At 42.3% G+C, this 20608-nt stretch overlaps 1 protein-coding gene across 6 annotated transcripts in view; it reads left to right on the top strand.

Moving 5' to 3' along the window:
- The window catches only part of ATP10B (ATPase phospholipid transporting 10B (putative)), a 342867-nt gene that overhangs the window by 221063 nt on the left and 101196 nt on the right, over positions 1 to 20608 (top strand). For 5 of the 6 annotated variants that reach the window (XM_054690976.1, XM_054690973.1, XM_037499109.2 and 2 more), the window contains 2 exons: positions 3796 to 4090; positions 5330 to 5524. In XM_054690976.1, the coding sequence (XP_054546951.1) occupies positions 3816 to 4090; positions 5330 to 5524 (470 nt within the window). In that variant the 5' untranslated portion in view covers positions 3796 to 3815. Of the gene's footprint in view, positions 1 to 3795; positions 4091 to 5329; positions 5525 to 6351; positions 6800 to 20608 lie in introns of those variants that run through there. The other variant, XM_054690974.1, reaches the window with a different exon arrangement.

Genomic DNA, 20608 nt, shown 5'->3' with positions numbered 1-20608 from the left:
CATGTAGAGTTTCCTTATCTGGCACAAAACAACTATTCCACAGGTGTTTCTTGATTCAGTGAATGGCTGAACCAATGTAGAATAAGCCCCTAAGAGGGAGAATGGAATTTGCTCAAGACAGGGTTTACTTGAATTAAATTAAAATGATAAAAGAGGTTCATTGGAAATGGGGGACAAAACATTTGGGAATGAGAACAGGATTTCCCAGCAAGCAATAAATAGCCCTGCAGGTTAGGCTAATAATTCACCACATAAGAATGTTCCCCTACTATCTGGGGGACATTCTAGCCCCAGGAAAATGATATTGGTGCTGCAAAAGATGATCACTTCAAGCCAGATGCATCTGAGTGTGAATTTAAAAAAGTAGGTAATGCACACATCTCGGATTTGATTGGGAGGGGCCATTTCAAAAAATTAGAAGGAAAGACTTTACATCTGGCAGGACCTTAGAGCACTGCTTCCCCTTGCCTCTCCCTTTCTGACAGCACACACCTCAGATAAAAGGATTACACAATCTCCCTTTGTCTCCTTCTGCTTTGAAAAAGAAGCCATTTAGTTGGAGGAGGTGGGGCAGACTGGGGGTAAGGAGATCCTTCCCTGTCCCCATTGTGGCCCCTCAACTGCATTCTCATGGGCTTCTCCCAGAACAGTCTGGAATCCACAGTTCTGCTCTTGTTGCTTCCCTGCCTTAAACTCTTCTTTACTTTCTCTTATTCTCTGCATAATAAATGACCTCAACAGACCATCAGCCCCTATCTGTCTCTCCAGCCTTGCTCAGTCACTCTGTCCCCACTTCCATGTGCTCTTTAGGATACCTCTAGAACCAGTTCTGGAATACACTTTTGCAGTTTTTATCCTCACTAACTCCAGTGCAAGTCTTGGTTAAATGTTGAAGTAAATGTTCATTTTCCCAGAATTCTTTCTGATTCTGCCTGCTTGTGTGTGTTTGTGATTACCTATATAGATACATGCCCACACAGGTACAAATAGATGTCTTATTTTTCCAAGCCATGGAGACATCCTTGTCTATATATACTTCAGATGGATTTCCTAGGAACAAGAACATTTTCTTAAATAACCATCATGTACCTGTCATAATCAGGAAATGTGATACCATTAAAAGACTATTACCCAAACTGCAATTCATACTCAAATTTCTCCCTTTGTCCAATAATGTCTTCATGCCCATTTTATCTACCCTAGTCCAAATCCAGGATCACACATTACAGTTAGCTGTCATATCCTGTTAGTTTCCTTTCATCTGAAAGTTTCTCTGCCTTCTTTGACCTTTGAAAAGCATAAGGCAGGGCCTCCCCAGTGGCACAGTGGGTTGAGCGCAGTGCCTCTGTACTGCTGGTCAATTCCCGGCCGGCCAGGGAGCTACGCACATGGCACGGCAGACCTCTCCTGTCTCGCCCGCTGCTCCCCTCAGCAATGTGTTTCAATCAGTCTGCCTGTTCTGTTCCCCGCTCTGTCTCTGGTGAATCCTCTCACCCTCCCACACCTCTGGCCTGTACCACAGCTCTTGTATAAATAAATAAAATCTTAAAAAAAAAAAAAAAAGGAAAAGCATAAGGCAGTTTTTGCCAAATGGTTTCCCATTTTGAGGTTCTACCATGCTTTCTTGTGACCCAAAAGTGACAGTATGTCCTTCTCAGTACATCATGTAGAAATATACCAGATGTCAGTTGTCCCCATGCTGGTGGCATTTGCTTTGATCTCTCCAGTAAGATGGTGTCTGCCACAATCTTTACTACACAGTGATTCTTATTTTTACCATGATAATGGCAGGGATGGGAAGGAGGAGGGGCTAGGACTTTGAAATTATGGAGTTATTCAGTTCCTCATCAAACTTTCACCCACTGGTTTGGCATCCATTTTACATCTGCTTTGTTTTTAAGGAAGCTTACTTTATACTGTTAATAAAAAAATAAAGAATATGATTATGATAATGGACTTCTTAAGCCACCTCACCTAAAATACCCACATCAAGGCAATCTCTTTCTTTATGAGGCTCTTATCACCTAAAATGGTGAGAAGTCTGATGTGAATGTCATTAGCCAAAACAAGATTTCCCATTTGCATTAACTCTATTCATGAGTTTCCTTTTCATTTCCTTTTATTTAACAATAAAAATAAAGATTGCAGGAAAGGGGCATATTTTCTATAATGAGAAAAAAGATATACAGTATTATTTCTGGATTGCCAAATGTAATATTATTGCACTCGGTCACATTATGATGGGCATTAGTAATTGTGTTTATTTTTTTCATGTTTGCTATGGAGACTCACTTAAGACTCTGAGGAGCTTCTTGCAGCTCTGGGGTCTGGGGATTGAAAATCATTTGGACTGATTAACGTCATGAGGAGAATTATGATTCAGGGTCACATCATATGGGCATCAGAAAGGTACAATATTACCATTTAAACTAGAAATGGAACTTTTCTACTTAAGTGAATCCTATTTGCAATGACAGATGGGGTGGCTCATTGTAATAACTGACAATGTAGTAATACCTGACTTTTACTCATTCATTTATTCACAAGAAAATCATGGTGTGAACCTAGGTGACCAGCATCATTCTATACAACTTCTAATCTTAACAAAGGATATATTTGAGTCTGGGTCTTTAAGCAAGATTTAGCTACAGGGAGTCTCGAGAGTTTGCTTGTAGTTTCCATTAAATGAACAATGCAGAAGCTGGAATATCCTAGACAAATAAGGCAGCATTCTTCCACCTTCTAGGAAGAGTTGACAAAGTGCTCAGTTTCAGAAACCACCAAATGGAGTGGAGAGGAAGGAAAGGGTCACCTACCCTTACCCCCCAGCTAAATCCATCAGAATCAAATACCTCTGATTGTGGAAGAGTGGCCAGCACGTCCAGTGACCTCCACCCCAGACTTCCCAGAAAAGCCCCTCTCTCCTCTGCATCACTCTTTTTTTTTAAGATTTATTTATTTGTTTGTTTGTTTGTTTGTTTATACAAGCACTGGGTATAGTCAGAAGCGCTGGAGGGTGAGAGAATTCACCAGAGATAGAGCAGGGAACAGAACAGGCAGACTGATGAAGTACACTGCTGAGGGGAGCAGCGGGCATGGCAGGAGAGGTCTGTGCGCCACGTGGGACCCTCACCTGGCATCCGGGGATCCATCCGGCACTGCAAAGGCTGCGAGCAGCTTTGCAGCCTGGCGCTCAACCGCTGCACCACCAGGGAGGCTGTGCATCACTCTTAATATTCTGACAGATGAAGTTCTCCAAAGCAAGCCAAGTCTGTGAAGTTTTACAAATATCAGTATCACAGTATTTTAGAGAAAAATTAATATCTGCTGTCCCTTTAAGACAGGTGTCAACATACTTTACATCCTATTCAACTTGCTCCTCATAATAACCTTGTGGAAAAATTAGAGTAAGAACAGTTCAGCTCAGGTAATGGTGAGGAAACTGAACCATCACAGGGAAGAGAGAGCTCAGGGGCAGGGATGGACAAGAGCTGGAATTCTGTCCTCTGTGCTCAGAGCCCACAGACCATCCTTTTGCTCACAGACCCAGTTGAGTCATTAACCTAAGCACCTTCAGATACTCTCAAATGCTTGACTGCACTTATCACAGTAGTAATTACTTGCTATTGATGCGCGTCTTTGCTTGCTATCTCTTATCCTAGAACATATAGATTATAGGGTTGAAGTGACTCTCTGGCCTGGATCCCTGCATCAACCTGGGAAGGACAGGTGAACACTTGGGTGAGTGGATGTACCACCTGTCCTGACCACAGAATCTCCCATGTCTGTTTTCAGACCTCAGCTGGCTCCCAGACATGGCCCTCTCTGTGGACTCTTCTTGGCACCGGTGGCAGTGGCGGGTCAGAGATGGCCGACCCCCATCTCCATCCGAAGTCACACCTCTGCTGTCCCCAGAGAGAGCAAGGCAGAGCTACAACTTGACACAGCAGCGGGTTGTCTTCCCCCAAAATGGTATCTTCCACCAAGAATGGGAAGAGGTCAGCAGGAGATATGCCGGCAACAGGATCTGCACCACCAAGTACACCCTCCTCACTTTTCTGCCCCAGAACCTCTTTGAGCAATTTCACAGGTATTCAGCCAACCTATCCAGACCAAACGCACTTTAACCGGATGTCTACTGCTGACTCACTCAGAGATGCTGGCCTAGTATCACCTGCCTTTTTTTTTTCTATAGATTTATTTATTTATTTATTTATTTATACAAGCACTGGGTATAATCAGAAGCACAGGAGGGTGAGAGAATTCACCAGAGCCAGAGCAGGGAGCAAAACAGGCAGACAGACGAAGTACACTGCTGAGGGGAGCAGCGGGCAGCAGGAGAGGTCTGCGCGCCATGCGGGACCCTCCTCCGTTGGCTGGGGAGCAGCTGGGGATCAAACTGGCGCTGCAGAGGCTGCAGGCAGCTTCGCAACCCAGTGCTCAACCGCTGCGCCACCGGGGAGGCCCTCACCTGCCTTTTTATCCCAGTGCATTGCCCTTACGAAGCCTTGCCATCCACATATTTATTCAATAAATAATTGTCAGAGTCCCCTGTGTCAGGCCATGTGTTGGAGCTAAAGGTACCAGAGAAAAAAAGAGACATAGACATTTTGTCCTGATTGAGTGTATTACACAGTGAAAAAGACATTCATTTTTAATAGCATGTAAATTGATATAAAATTATAACTCAGATTGACATTTCCAATGAGAAGATAATGGTGCTATTATTTGAGTGAATAATAGGGAAAAGCAGGAAGGCTTCCCCGAGGTAGTGACAGCTGAAGTATAACCTGAAAGAAGAGAATGTGTTAGCTGAGTGAAAAGGGCAGGGAAAAGTCAGGAGAATGTTCCCACAGACAGATCTTTATAAGCAAAGGTGCTGTGGCAAGAGGGAGCAAAATGCACTTGGAAAACTTAAAAATGCACTCCTTTCTTTTCATAATAATATATAAAAGATCACATTTTAATTTTAAAGTGAATAGCATCCTAAATTTTGTACTTATTGCCATAAACTACCATTTATTGAGCAACTACAATGCACCAGAACCCTCTCTTGATCCCTGATATCATCCCATGTAAGGACTGTTTCAGGTAGGTTGTAGTAACCCCACTTCACAAAAGGTGAGACAGGCTTAGAATAGCCACATCATTAGTAAACAATGGGAACTGAGTTTGAATCTGGATGGGTTATAAAGCCCTTACCACCATGTTGGGTGGCCATTCAAAAGAAATGTCACTGTAGTTGGTGAGGGCCAACAGGAGGAAAGATGGTGGAGAGGATGTTTTTCTTCTCTGTGGTTTCTGCTCACACCTTGCTTGCCTCTTCCAGGTGGGCTAACCTCTATTTCCTGTTCCTGGTGGTTCTGAACTGGGTCCCCTCCATGGAAGTCTTCCACAGGGAAATCACCATGGTACCCTTGACCATTGTCCTGTTCATCATCATGGTCAAGGATGGCATGGAGGACTTCAGGAGACACCGTTTTGATAGAGAGATAAACTGCTCCAGGATCCAGATATACGAAAGGTAAGGGAAATTGCTCATTTTGCTCTTAAAAATTGGCTATGCCAACTTATTAGCATTTTCAGAGGGTCAGTTTTGTGTCACATTATTTTCATTCAGTTCATGTAACTCAGTGGTTCTCTACTGGAGATATTTTTGGTTGCCATCCTGGGAAGGAGAACATGCCTGGTATCAAGTGGGTAAAAACCAAGGGTGATGCTAAATATTTTGTGACATACAAGACATTCCCCCACCACAGAGAATTATGATCCAGCCCAAAATGTCAATAGTGCTGAGATTAAGAACTTTAATTTATCTTGTGTAAACACTTGTGTTATTAAGCACAGGGGTGTTACATTATTAAGAATAGAGTGGAAAACTCAAAAATGAAATTCTAGAATTGACTGGATCATCTCAGGAGACCCAGTTTAGGATCAGTTTAGGGTAGCAGACAGTGGCTCCCAAAGAAGGAAATGTTTATCATTTTTAAAACATCTGAAGCTCTTGGCTAAAAGTCCTTGCTTTTAGAACATAAGCAGGTAGGTTTTAGGACCCAGGGCTGGCACACCTGTTCTTAGCTGCCAGGGTGAGAAAGGAAGATACTTGTAAGTGACGTCTATGTTCCAACAGGCGGAGTCTCCACAAGCAGGAGGAGTGGCTAGCAGGTGCACACCTGTTCTCTGCCAACTCTTTCCTCAATCTGCTTCTTCCTTAGAGTCTGTATACTGGTTTTTTAATTTTCATTTTCCTTTTGAAAGAAGAGAGAGAAACTTTCAGCAGAGATGGCAAGAAAAAGATGCCAGGTCACAGGCTCCCAGGCAGTTGAGCAATGGAGCTAATCACGGGAGAAAATTCTTTTACCAGGACCTCAGGTGCCATGCTCTGAGCATTAAAGAGACAGGATTGGGAAGAAATGAGAAAAGAAAATAGGAGAAAGCAGAAGAGGAGGGAAGACAAGAAACGAGTGGTGGTCTCCAACCTGCCCTTTGAAGGATTGTCCTACAAAGAGAATCCCAACAGGCATTATCATGGGAATCAAATCAAGACCAGCAAGTACACAGTGCTATCCTTCCTACCCAAGAACCTCTTTGAGCAGCTGCACCGCTTTGCCAATTTCTATTTCTTGGTTATTGTGATTCTGAATTTTGTCCCCGTGGTCAATGCCTTCCAGCCAGAGGTGAATACAATCCCACTCTGTATCATCCTGGCGGTCACGGCCATCAAGGATGCGTGGGAAGACTTCCGGAGGTACAAGTCCGACAAAGTGATCAATCACCAAGGGTGCCACGTCTATTGCAGGTAAAGCAAAACACTTTGGGGGAGTCTTGGTGGCCTAGCACTGATCTTTTGGTGGCACAGCTGGATGGAGTTGGGGCAAGGCACTGTTTTAACTCGGTGAAGCTTTTCGATGCCATAGAGTGAGAATTAAGGCTTTAGAACAAAAAAAAAAAAATTAAAAAAATAGAGACCGAGTGTCATGTCTTAAAATTTGTTTGTTTGTTTGTTTGGCATTTTCTTTGCTCTTTGCTCTTTCAAATGTGTTCAACATTTAAGAATTTTGCATAAATTCTCATCTTTTCATAATCCAATATGTCCACAAGTACAGTGAAGTGTGTTTGGAGACCCTGGAGGAAAGAGGTAGCCCCTGTTTTTCAGGGGAATGGTAGAGAACATTGTTGGGAAGGCAGCACTGGAGATATGCCATCTGTCTTCAACTCTCATTACTGTGTGACCATAGGCAAGTCAATGAACCTCTCTGAACCTTACCTTTTCACTGGGAAAACTGGAACCCTTCCTGGGTGATTGTGAGAATTGCACATGATAAACCTTGGAAAGTGCTGAAGTAAAATCAGTGTTCCCTATGCAAGATATAATGTCTCTGATTAAGAATGTAAAACCCGTATCAGTTCCATGATCCTAGCCTGCCCTTTAGCTACTTGCTGCTGTTGTCCAAACCAAAGCAGAAGTTCATGCTCCCAGTCTTGCCACCGTATTTAATTTTTTTTAAGATTTATTTATTTATTTATTTTTTTATTTTTTTATTTTTTTATTTTTTTATACAAGCACTGGGTACAGTCAGAAGCACGGGAGGGTGAGAGAATTCACCAGAGCCAGAGCGGGGAGCAGAGCAGGCAGAAGGACAGAAGTACACTGCTGAGGGGAGCAGCGGGTGGCAGGAGAGGTCTGCGCGCCATGTGGGACCCTCGCCCGGTGGCCTGGGATTGAACCGGCGCTGCAGAGGCTGCGGGCAGCTCCGCAACCCAGCGCTCAACCACTGTGCCACTGGGGAGGCCCATTTAATGTTATTTTATACACATTACAAAAGCTGCATTAAGCCAATGACCAAACTGGCTCACAGGGATATGGCTTTGGTCAGTAAGGGGGAAAGATAGTTGTCATGTGTCTCAGTTTTGTGACAGACACCTGTGGCCCAGAAGCAAGGGTGCCAAGTCTGGGCTTAGGAGAGGCTAGGTGTCAGTAGACTCTGGTTGGGCTGGCTGTTCGCACCCTTGGGTGACTGACTCTTTAGCAGATTAGGGTTTGACTTCCTGCCAGCACCTCTCTCAGGAGTCCCAGGCCTCTGACACTTCTTCTAAGAGGCGGGCAGGGGCCTCTTTCCCAGAGGTGTGCCACATGACCAACTTAGAGCTGGTTGAACCAAACCATACATGGAAAGTTGCCTGAAGAATTCTCCAAGGAGTACTTATGATGCAAGGGATCCATTGTCCCTGGCAGCCCTCAGAGGAATGCGTGCCCTCCCCTCCCACGGTGACCTCTGGACTCTTTTCTGGGAAGGCTTGAAACTGTAAGTCTGACAAAGCTCATCAGAAAGGGTTTCGTTTTCAGCTAGATGGAGTTGTGGTTTGACTGTGTGCTCTGGATGCCTAGCACTGAGATTAGTGTTTCCTTGCTTTTGAAGAAGGAAATTATGAAGAAGGAGGATTAACTGGTGGGATGTGATACATTTCCTTGGAGAGTGTTAAGAAAGTTGGCTCTTATTTGACCCCAACTCCTCCCATTACTTTTGTTTTCCACCTGTGCCCTTCACTGTTGTTTTCATAGCAGATATACAGCTGCATGAGACCCTGCGTCTTTGGACAGGAAGGTATGGGGCATTAGCCTGTAGTTTTTGTCTGTCATAATCCCTCTCCCCTAGTCATCCCAGAATAAGGGGGCTGTTCTTGGGGATAATAACAGTGTGATTGAAGTACAGCCTTGCCTAGGTGTTCAGTGCTGGCCTCATGAGGACCAGACTGCTGTTCTGCTCTCGAAATAGCTTTTAGGGAGTAGAAGAAAACCTAGGTGATAACAGCCTAGGAAAACGACATATTAGCCCCCTAGCTCACTGGCAGGGAAGGGGACAGGGACTTCCATGGCCATGAAATAGTAGTGACAAAGAGATGGTCTCAGAAAAAAAGATACCCATGGCCCAAAAAGAGCCTCTTCTGACCCGTAGCCCATAGGGGCTAAGAAAAGATACATAGTCAGGAAATGTGCTGATCTTTAAGCCACCACATGTTGTTCCAGACTTAACTAAGGTTGGGAAGGTTTTTTTGTGTGTGTCTAGTAACATGTCAATTTGGAAAATTTTACTTATCTAGCATAACAAAATATTTTACAGCCAGCAGATAGGTTACTGAATAAGGTAGACTGAATATAAAGAGGGAAGCAGTGTTACTCATATACTAAAAAATGACAACTGATGTTTGATGTCGGTGCTAGGAGTAATAGGGAGTAGTGGGGACCATGGCAAATTGGGAGGCCGATGCATTCATCTCAGGAGGCGGAGCTGACATGCAGGCCCAGCTGGTTACCATGTGAAAACACACACCTACTGTTGCTAGTTCTATTGATAGGCCCTAGAATTTGAGTTTTATTAGAGGAACTAGAATAACATATTTCAGTGTTGGTACCTGTTATAATTTTTTTTCAGTCTCTCTAGACCTGATTAATTTCATTTGAAACACTTGTTTTGCCTGTGAACCCCTTACTTTACAACCTTATCTTTATGACACCCTAGAACTCTGGAGTCTCCACAAGAGAATTGTTATATTCTTCTTTTGAGGTTTATTCTCAATGAGGGAACCTCTCACAGATAGGGGTGGTAAACTTGAAGCAAGAATGCAGGTCTGTGGGAAAAATAGTAATTATAATATAGTAAAAATCAAAATCAACAAGCAACTATAAACCAGAGACACACTACAGGGTCAGGGGGAGGAGGGAGTAGGATCAAAACAAAGTGGGAATTGTATGGGGACTATAACCAAAATGAAAATGCATACATTGTGCAAAAATGAAAAATGATGTAAAAAAATATAAAGTAAAATAAATAAATAAAAAGAATGCAGGTCTAGGCACCAGGAGGCTTCTACACTAAGTACAGACCACTAACTACTAATAATGGCTTAGAAAAGTCATCTCAACCCCTGGATCTCTGTTTCTACTTTGTAAAACTTGGGAGTGAGACTAGATCTTGTGCTGTGAGATGCACTAGGAAGAACTGAACCCAGAGCCCAATTAATTTGGAGAATACAGTCATGCATGACTCAGTGATGTCTTGATCAATGAATCACATATACTAAAGGGGTCCCAATAGGCCTAAGTGAGCAGTGGTCAGTACCATCCAGGCCTGTACAATTGTATACTCTCTCACATTCACGCAATGATCAGTCTCTTAATGATGCATTTCTCACAAACTTTCCCTTCCGTAAGCAACAGATGACTGTAGTGCATACTTGATGCTTCTCTTGAGTCTAACAGTGCATATGAACATTGCCAAGGTTCTGGGAGGACCCTCAGGAAGCAACCTAGCTAACTGCCAGTTGAGATGCTCTCTATCTCATGCAACAGAAAAATCTCATTGCCAACAATTTCACTATTTTTTATATTTTTTATGTATTTTTACATCATTTTTCATTTTTGCACAATGTATACATTTTCATCTTGGTTATATTCATCATACAATTCCCACCACCCTTATTTTGACCCTAATCCCTCCTCCCCTCCCCACCCCCCCAATTTCACTATTTTTTTTAACATCCTTGTTTGCTTTTGTACAACGTAAGATTTCTCCCCTCAGGTGCAGTCACCATAGTTTTCCCACCACCAAAGTGCCCACACTCCTCTGCCACATGCCACCTCGATCTCCTCCCTTCTCCCTCCCCCTCCCCCCATCTACCCTCAAGAGTCAGCCTTACAGTTTGTCTTTGTCTGATCCTTTGTTTGGTTTCTCTAGAGACTATTTTTTTTAAAGCTTTATTTATTTATGCATACAAGAACAGGGGTACAGACCAGAGGTGCGGGGGTGAGAGGATTCACCAGAGGCAGAGTGGGGAGCAGGATAGGCAGACTGGCTGAAATACACTGCTGAGGGGAGGAGCAGGCGAGACAGGAGAGGTCTGCTGTGCCATGTGGGTAAACTTCCTGGCCCAGAATTGAACTCCTGCTGCAGTGGCTGCTGTTAGCTTCATAGGTTGCATCTTAATCCCTTGTGCCACCAGGAAGGCCTGAGTCTGACTATTTTAAACAACAAAGAGACTGTTGACTTAAAAGTCACTGCAGACAGCCTGAAGTGTACAGGGTGTCAAACACAGTTCCATTAGCCTCTAGATCCAGCACCTGTATGTCCTTTTCATTCAGTCACCTTCTGTGTCCTCTTTTCCCCCAGGCAGACTTCCCTCCTGGCAATGAGATGGCCACAAAGGAGAAAGAAAGCCAGTTTTGGAATCACTCTTGGAAGGTCTAGGAAACTGGTTCCCTAAACGCTCCTCAGGTCTCAGTGACCCAGACCATTGGTCACATGCCAATCCCTCACCCAATCTCTGTCTTCAGGAGAGGGGGTTATGCTCATTAGATTCAACCTGACCCACAGAGTCCAGCACAACATCAGCTTAAAGCTACCCAAGGAAGATATAGAACCCCAATTTTTTTAAATTGATAGTTTTTAAGAGAAGGGGCAACAGATGTTGGAGAGGCCACCTCCATATCTTCAACACTATCACTTTAAAAGATTTTTGAGCCTAGCATCTTTGTAGAATTGTTTTCTATATATTGACAGAAGCACACACACTTTGGGGGATTCTGTGATGTGTATTCCTAAAGTTCTTCCAACTCTGTAGCAGATTTCTTCCATAAAAGACCCCGCAACAGTGTTATGGAAAAAAAATGTCTTATCTAAGCAGGAAATAACCAAGCAGCACTCAGAGAGCAAGTGGGTACAGGTTTTATTATTATGCTAGCAGGCACCAGATAGGAGAGTTCTCTCTGGGAAGGGTCTGGGCTCTGAACATACACAAAAGTTTCCTCTTATACTCGGTTATTTCAACATAGGTTACATGGGTAGATGACATTTTTGGGTATACAAGGTCATTCAGATGGAGAATCAGCAAAAGGGGGACTTTTGCAAAAGGGGAGAGGGAAAAGGGCTAGCAGAAGAGAAGTCAGCTCACTCTGCAGTACCCCCTCCTCTTGGCCTGCAACCTTGCTAGAGTAAAGTCCAGCCATAAATCCATCAGACAAAAGGAGAATTTGCAAGTGATGAGGGAAAGCAAACTTGCTTATTGCACCGGTTAGAATGTTTATCTAATGGGATTTTTACTGCATTCATTTCCTGCATTCTTTATTGTCTTTCCTTTTCAACAGAAAGCTACGAACACTCCCCAAGTGTTGTTGTCTTCCATGAGGGGTGCTGAAGGGCATTTCCTTTTGCCAGATATTAATGATACATGACAGGGTATCAGGCAAGGAATCCATGATCTGAGAGGACAATTTTTTTCTAAGAAGCAACATAAAAGCTTGTATCTCAAGTACTAGCTCTATCCATTTTGTCTCAGATTCACACATTGGAGAAACTAATGTCCTGTTTCTTTTTTTTTCCATTTCTGTGCAATTATATATTAGGGCCCTTCAAATTTTGCTCCACCTAATCCCCTGCATTATCTAGCCTAGACTTGTTTATACTGTGAAAAAATCTTTTTGCAAACAGCAGAAGCCTTGTTAACAGAATTACAATCCTGTTAGAGTATTTTCTTTTAATATAGCAACTGTGCTTATGGTCTAAAGGTGACCCATTAATCAGATTTAGCGAATGACTTCAAGGAGAGATTAGCCTCAAAATTGTATTAGCTTAGTTTCTCCCAGGGCTCATTTTAATGAATCTGGAAACCATGCCCAGCAAGAGAGCTCGAGTTTTCCATCTAGCTTAGTAAATTTGTATTTGTATTCAGAAAACACACAAGAAGGAAACTGCAGTGGTAACCAGGAGAATGCAGGAAACTATTTGTATTTTATATGTTGCATTGAAGCAAAGGCCTGACACGGTTTCAGCAGCCGGGTGCTCTCTTGTTTATCTGTTTTGTAAATATTAGTTCAGAAACTGGTGTGTGGGCACCCTCATGGGTCCTCTATGCCCTCAAGGGGCTCTCAGTCTGGAGGCCATGAGAAACAGAAGCAGCTACAGTGTCCCACATGCTTGAGCTGGTACCCTCTGCAGGAACAGACTGGTCTGCCTGGAGAAATGTCATGGTCAAGGAAAGCCCTCCCTAAAGAGGTCACATGCCAGGAGGGTAGTAAAAGCTGAGCAGCACTTAACAGGCCAAGGGAACCCATTTCAGTTCACAGCCTGTCCAAGTGTCAACTGAATGTTACCTGTGTGGTTCATCCTGGCCTCGAGAGAACAGATTCAAAAATGTCAGAAACCTGAGAGGAGAATGATTCTGATTGAGATTTTTAGATTGACCTTTTTCCCAAGGCTCGGAGAGTCTCTTCTATAAGTCAAGCAGCTGCTATAACACAGACAATTCCAGATGCTGTGTGTGTGTGTGGCAGGGCTGGGGAGGGGGTGCATCTCTTGGCAGCAGGGTCAAGGGGCCTGCTGTCCCAAGCTCTGCTAGAGAAACATGGCAAGACCTGCATCCTGGTGGTCCTTGCATGTCAGTGACCTTGTGTGGCCAATTTGGAAGACCTGAGAATAAGAAAACCAGAGCTTTGATCTTGGATCTGTCACTAAATTAGCTGCGTGACCTAAGAGCTGCTACTTCAACCATGTGGTCCTATTTGTCTTGCCTTTAAATAGTAATTATCATCTCTCTACAGTATATTTTGTGAAAAGATGTGCAAGTGACATGCAAGAGGGCTGGAAAAGAATGTAGCTGTAGCATAAATTAGACAATGCAATTTATTGCACGGAGAGAGAGCAGAGCAGTCTCAATGGTGACATTTAAAATGTGGCATCTTGTTGGATGGTAAGCATCAAGGGACTCTGGGGTGTCTCAGAATCACCACTCACTGAATGCAGGGCCATATGTGGGCCCTTGATCACTGGAGCCTCCATTTTAATATCTGTAAGATGGTGCAGTGCCAGTTTCCATCTCCCAGGGTCACATAGACTGGACAAGAGTCCTCACAAACTGCTCAATTGTCCATGATTTCCAGTCATATCAGCTCTAACATTTTCAATGCCAGGCCCAGTCTGAATCCTCATCAACCCTGGACATTGTCCATATCTACAAAGAAAGAATTGCTTATTTAACTGATGAAAGTCAAGGACATTCACTGAGCCACATGACCAGTGACAATGCTTTAAAAGCAAAACACAAAAAAAAACAAAAACCAACTATGCTCTGTTCTCTCATTTCTCTTCTGCTCTCTGTGGCAGAATTTAAAATCTGAATTCTAGAAAGCCCTCTGGAGCCTGGTATTCTGACCACCCTACTGTTTCCACAGCACCCCTGAGCACGCCTGCACTGAGATTTAGACACATGTGAGGGGTGTCCTCATCTCACCCAAAGTCAAAGTCACTTTACCCAATGCTAAGAGAGCACATTCAAAGATCATGCTTGTGCTGTCACTAACAAAGAAGCTGCTGCATTGAGCCCAGGAGTGAGTAATTCCCTTTGAATTAGTGTTTGTGCATTCTTTAGATAAATGCCCAGTTTCAGAAACAGCCTACAGGCCCAAGGACGAGGAGTGGATGAAGAATATGTGATGCATTTCATGATGGAATACTATTCAGTTATAAAACAAAAAGATGAACTCTTGCCATTTGTGACCATGTGGCTAGAACTGGAAGGCATGATGCTAGTGAAATAAGCCAGAAAGGAGAAAGCCAGACAAAATGAAACCAAAAACACTAGAAATATGACCGCAGAATTGAGGGTGCCTGAGAGGGAGGTTGGGGTTGGGAACAAAGTGGAGAGGAAGCCCAATGGTCTATGGTGAAGGTATATGAGGCTGTGGGGTAGGTGTGGCCTCCTGAACCATATGCAACGCTACAAACCAATGTTATCTCCATGGTAATAAAATATTGAAAAAATAAGCAGCTACTAGGTCCCCATTCGACTATTACTTCCTCCAATTTACAGCTGTTTGGGAAACACAAAGGAGATGACTGAGTGGGAGAATTTAGGCTTTGTCAGGGCCATCTTAATATCAAATTGCAATCAGAAGCTCACCTTCATCCCAAAAGTAATTCCTGAGGTTGCTCAGGTACGAAATGAGCCAGGTCACTGAACTGCTATGCAGGGCCTGGCCTGTGGTAGCACAAAGGAAAGGTTAGATAAATAATACTCAAGATACTTTTAGAACCTTGACTAGAGAGCATGGCCATAAGCTGGTTGGAAGCTGGGGACAGCCAGAAAGAAAGACCATTGAGTAGAGTTGAACCATGAGAGATAACAAACTTTTTCCCTTAGAACTTCACTGCAAGCTCTAAAAACATAGCAACGAGCCCCCGGGGAGGAATCTGAACAACGCAGAGCATAGGAGGCGTGGGGTGTCCCTTGAAGCATGACAGTGGAGAGGCCCCTGGCTGGAGTGGAAGACCAACAGACCATTGCGGCTGTCCTGGGGCTTTGCTCTGTCTTTGGCCCCAGCAGAGCAGGCCCCTTTGGAAGGTGCCCATTTTGCAGGCCCCACCCTGCTTGCCCTGCCTGGCCTCATGCACACAGAGGCCATAAACTGTGAGTCTGATTGAGCTTTCATTTCCAGATAGCACGCATGAGGCACCCCCAAACTCAGCAGGCACAAGAGTCATAAAACAAGAATCCAGTGTTCCAAAGCTCTGCACACGTGTCAACAGGCAGGATTTGTGCTCAGTGGCTGAGAACTGAGAGCCTCTAGTTTGCCCTGAAGGAGCTCCCAATTTCAAGTGAGGCTTCATCTGCTCATGCCCCACCCCCAACTCAGCCATGCTCACCCAGGAAGCACCTGTGCTGTCACTCAGGTGTCCTGGCATAGGCACCTCTGGAACTTGCTTCCCCAGTATCCAAGGTTTCACTCCCAGATTTCAGTAATGTTCAACCACAGTCCAAAAATATTATGCGTAATATGGTGTTTTGAGAGCAAGAGGAACCATATTCATGTAACTTTTAATATGTTTTGTAATTGTTCTCTTGCATTTGTATTGTTCATCTCCTACTGTGCCTAATTTATAAATTAAACTATCGCAGGTGTGTATGTATAGGAGAAACACAGTATACATGGGGTTGGGTGCTAGCTAAGGTTTCAGGCAACCCCTGAGGTTCTCAGAATGTGTACCTGCAGATAAGGGGGAAATCCCTATAATCTTTCTAGGTATAAATTTCCTCATCTATGAAATAAAGATCATAGTAATAATGAAAGGTATTTCATTATCAGGTTGCTAAATGGTAATGTAGGTTAAGGGCTATACTTAGTGCATGTGAGTATGTTATTTCATGCCATGGAATGTCACATATGTTACATATATCATCACCTCATGATATATGACATTGTATAGTGTATGATATATACAGTGTATGTATTATATGCATTGTATAAAGTATGTTATTGTATACATTGTACAATTATACAATTTCATATGTCATTTTATTGGAAGTCTCCCCTGGTGAGTCCATAACAAAATGGATAGATGTTTATTTTTTTTAAATAAATTTTATTTTTATATTCCCCATACAATTGCAACCCCCTTATTTTGACCCCAATCCCTCCCCTCCCCGCTCCCCACCCCCCATAGAGTGTCTCAAGTTCATAGTTTTTTGTTGATTTTGATTTTCACTTCCTTATAGTTATTCATTTTCCTGGTCCCTTATTTAGGTTTTCTAGATTCCTGCTGTGAGTGGCTTTTTCTTTCTGGCTTATTTCGCTGAGCATGATCCCTTCCAGCTCCATCCATGTTGCTGCAAATTGCATGTGTTTATCTTTTTTGAATGTTGAGTAATATTCCGTGGTGTATATGTACCACATCTTCTTGATCCAGTCATCTATTTTTGGGCATTTGGGTTGTTTCCAAAGCTTAGCTATTGTAAACAGTGCTGCTATAAACATAGGGGTGCAGGTGCTCTTTGGAATTGATGTTTCTGTGTCCTTTGGGTAAATACCTAAGAGTGGAATTGCTGGATCATATGGAAGCTCTATCTTTAGTACGTTGAGGAATCTCCACACAGCTCTCCATAGTGGTTGGACCAGTTTGCACTCCCACCAACAGTGCAGGAGAGTTCCTTTTTCTCCACATCCTTGCCAACATTTGTTGTTGCTAGTTTTTTTAATATGTGCCATTCTCACTGGTGTAAGATGGTATCTCATGGTAGTTTTGATTTGCATTTCCCTGATGACAAGTGATGGTGAACATTTTTTCATATGCCTGTTGGCCATTTGCATGTCCTCTTCAGAGAAGTTTCTTTTGAGCTCTTCTGCCCATTTTTTGACAGGATTATTTTCTTTGTTGTTGAGTCTCATCAGCTCTTTGCAGATTTTTGTGATCAGTCCTTTATCATCAGTGTTGTGTGCAACAATGTTCTCCCAGTTGGTGGGGTTTCTCTTTGTTTTTGTTATTGTCTCTTTTGCTGTGCAGAAGCTCTTTAATTTGATGTAGTCCCAGCTGTTTATCGTTGCTAGTGTTTCGCCTGTATTTCCTTCTATGTATTTTATGGTTTCAGGTCTTATGTCTAGTTCTTTAATCCATTTTGAGTTGATTTTTGTGTATGGTGTGAGGTAGTGGTCAAGCTTCATTCTTTTGCATGTAGCGACCCAGTTTTCCCAGCACCATTTATTGAACAAACTTTCTTTGCTCCAATGCATATTCTTTGCTCCTTTGTCAAAGATTAGTTGACCATAAATCTGTGGGTTTATTTCTGGATTTTCTATTCGATTCCATTGGTCTGTGTGTCTGTTCTTGTTCCAATACCATGCAGTTTTGATGATTATGGCTTTGTAGTAGAGTGTGAAGTCTGGGAGTGTGATACCTCCATTCCCTTCTTTTCTTTTCAGGAGAGCTTTGGCTATTCGGGGTTTTTGGTGATTCCATATGAATTTCATCAATAATTGTTCTATTTCTTTGAAGATTGACATTGAAATTTTTATTGGAATAGCATTGAGTCTGTATACTGCTTTTGGTAGGATGGCCATTTTAATAATGTTTATTCTTCCAATCCATGAGCAGGGGATGTCTTTCCATTTCTTTGTGTCTTCTTCTATTTCTTTTAACAGTGTTTTATAGTTTTCTTTGTATAGGTCCTTTACCTCTTTTGTTAGATTTATTCCCAAGTATTTGACTTTTTTGTTTCGATAATAAAAGGGATGGTTTTTTTTTTTATTTCTTCTTCTTCAGATTTATTGTTTGTGTATAGGAAGGCTACTGACTTTTGCATGTTGATTTCGTATCCTGCCACTTTACTGAACTTATTGATGAGTTCAATTAGTTTTTCTGTGGAGTTTTTGGGGTTCTCTATATATATTATCATATCATCTGCAAATAGTGATAGTTTGACTTCTTTTCCTATTTGGATTCCTTGGATGTCTTTCTCTTGTCTTATTGCTCTGGCTAGGACTTCCAGTATTATATTGAAAAGCAGTGGTGAGACTGGACATCCTTGTCTTGTTCCAGATCTTAATGGAAATGCATTCAACTTTTCACCATTGAGAATGATACTGGCTGTTGGCTTGTCATAGATGGCCTTTATGATGTTGAGGTATGTTCCTTGTATCCCAAGAATTTCAAGGGCTTTTATCATGAATGGGTGTTGCACTTTGTCGAAAACTTTCTCAGCATCTATTGACATTATCATATGGTTTTTATATTTCTTTTTGTTGATGTGTTGGATAACGTTGATTGATTTTCAGATGTTGAACCATCCTTCTGTCCCTGGAATGAATCCTACTTGGTCGTGGTGAATTATCTTATGGATACATTGTTGGATTCTGATAGCTAAAATTTTTTTTTTCCTTGTTTAATTGGAGCAGCTGTGGAAATGTGTTTAGTTCACTCATTTAAGCTTAGAACAAACTTTTCATTAGAAATCCCATTGAGGAATGGAATTGTACCCTTTTCCTTGATTAGGATTTGGAATTTTAAATATAAATAATTAAACTGATTTTTCAGAGTTTCAGGTCTCTTGTTTTATAGATGTAACTCACTTCTACCCAAGTTTCTTTAAGCAGCTGATGCAAGTGCTTATTATGAAGATCCTGATACACCTTGTGCCCAATTCAGAATGGTTTGAAGCATACCAGAATTACTTACGGTATAGGGTAGCAATCACAGTCATACCATATTGTGATGTAGCATTTTTTGTTTGGCAGAATTAAAACCATTTATATAATGTATTAAATGTAAATTTTATAAATTTATTAAATGGACAGGAGGCCTTGACATGACATTGAAATAATTTGTTTTCACTTCTGGTCTGTGAATTCCTCAATGGAGGACTGAGATGCCCCTAGCCAGCTGGTATTCAGACCTTAAACATCAGCCTCAGCAATTTTGAGGTGCTTTTTCAGTAATCAATGAAGTGAAGTTGTGTATCTGATTTATTACAGCCTTTAAACCTTACTTACAGATTTACAGAATATGAATATAATTTGATATCTGTTACAACTGTGTGAAGTTGGAAAGACATTTCCTCTTTTTTAAATCTCTATTTTGTAAGCAAAGATATTGCCTTTTTTAAAAAAAGATTTATTTATGCATACAAGAGCTGGGGTGCAGGCCAGAGGTGGGAGGGGTGAGAGGATTCACAAGAGACAGAGTAGGGAGCAGAACAGGCAGACTGACTAAAGTACACTGCTGATAGCTAAAATTTTATTGAGGATTTTTGCATCAGTGTTCATTAGGGAGATTGGCCTGTAGTTTTCCTTTTTGTGTTGTCCTTGTTCGGTTTTGGTATTAGTGTAATGTTGGCTTCATAGAACGTGTTTGGTATTGTCCCTTCCTTCTCCATTTTTTGGAAGAGTTTGTGAAGGATAGGCACTGATTCGTCTCTGAATGTTTGGTAGAATTTATTTGTAAATCCATCAGGTCCTGGGCTTTTGTTTTTGGGGAGGTTTTTGATTACCATTTCAATTTCGCTGCTTGTAATTGGTCTGTTTAGGTGTTCTATTTCTTCTTTATCTAGCTTTGGGTGATTGTAGAGTTGTAGGAATTTGTCCATCTCCTCTAGATTGTTGAACTTGTTTCCATATAACTGTTCATAGCAGTTACTGATTATTCTTTTGATTTCTGCTGTGTCCGTTGTGATTTCTCCTCTTTCATTTCTGATGCTGTTTATTTGTGCTTTCTCCCTTTTTTCCTTTGTGAGCCTGGCTAGGGGTTTGTCTATTTTATTGATTTTTTCAAAGAACCAGCTCTTGGTTTCATTGATCTTTTGGATTTTTTTTTAGTCTCAATTTCATTTACAAAATGGATAGATGTTTAAATGACTAATGATTAGGAAAATATTCCCTTCGGTTGCCTCATTTTCAAGGTGAATGTAAAGAATCAGTTACTACGTATTTACTAAATACTGGTACCATACTGACCCTGTGTAGGTACAGAAATATAAGACCCAGGGTCATCCTAGCTGTGGAAAGCTTATTAAACAGTTGAGTTAGAGATGCAGGGAACATTAGCAAATGGTAATGTGCTAGGAGGCAGGGCAGAGGTGGCAGGCACTGGTACTAGGTGCCCCAAGTAGTAAGGGAAAGGCAGGATTCGGCTCTGCAGGGGCTGCAGAAAGGCCTCCCAACCCTTGGAGCTGCTTCCCTATGATCTGTGGCTGTGACCTCACCAGTTACACCTGTAAACCCCCAGACCCCAGCCCATGTTTCGTGGCCATGGCTGCTCAGTGCTGTTCTGCTCAGTTCTGGTCTCTGTAC

Source organism: Talpa occidentalis, unplaced genomic scaffold, assembly GCF_014898055.3.
Source record: "Talpa occidentalis isolate TD23 unplaced genomic scaffold, MPIMG_talOcc4v2.1 talOcc4.9, whole genome shotgun sequence".
Classification (NCBI taxonomy): domain Eukaryota; kingdom Metazoa; phylum Chordata; class Mammalia; order Eulipotyphla; family Talpidae; genus Talpa; species Talpa occidentalis.
Note: the sequence above shows the minus strand (reverse complement) of the source record. Positions and strands in the feature narration are given on the sequence as shown.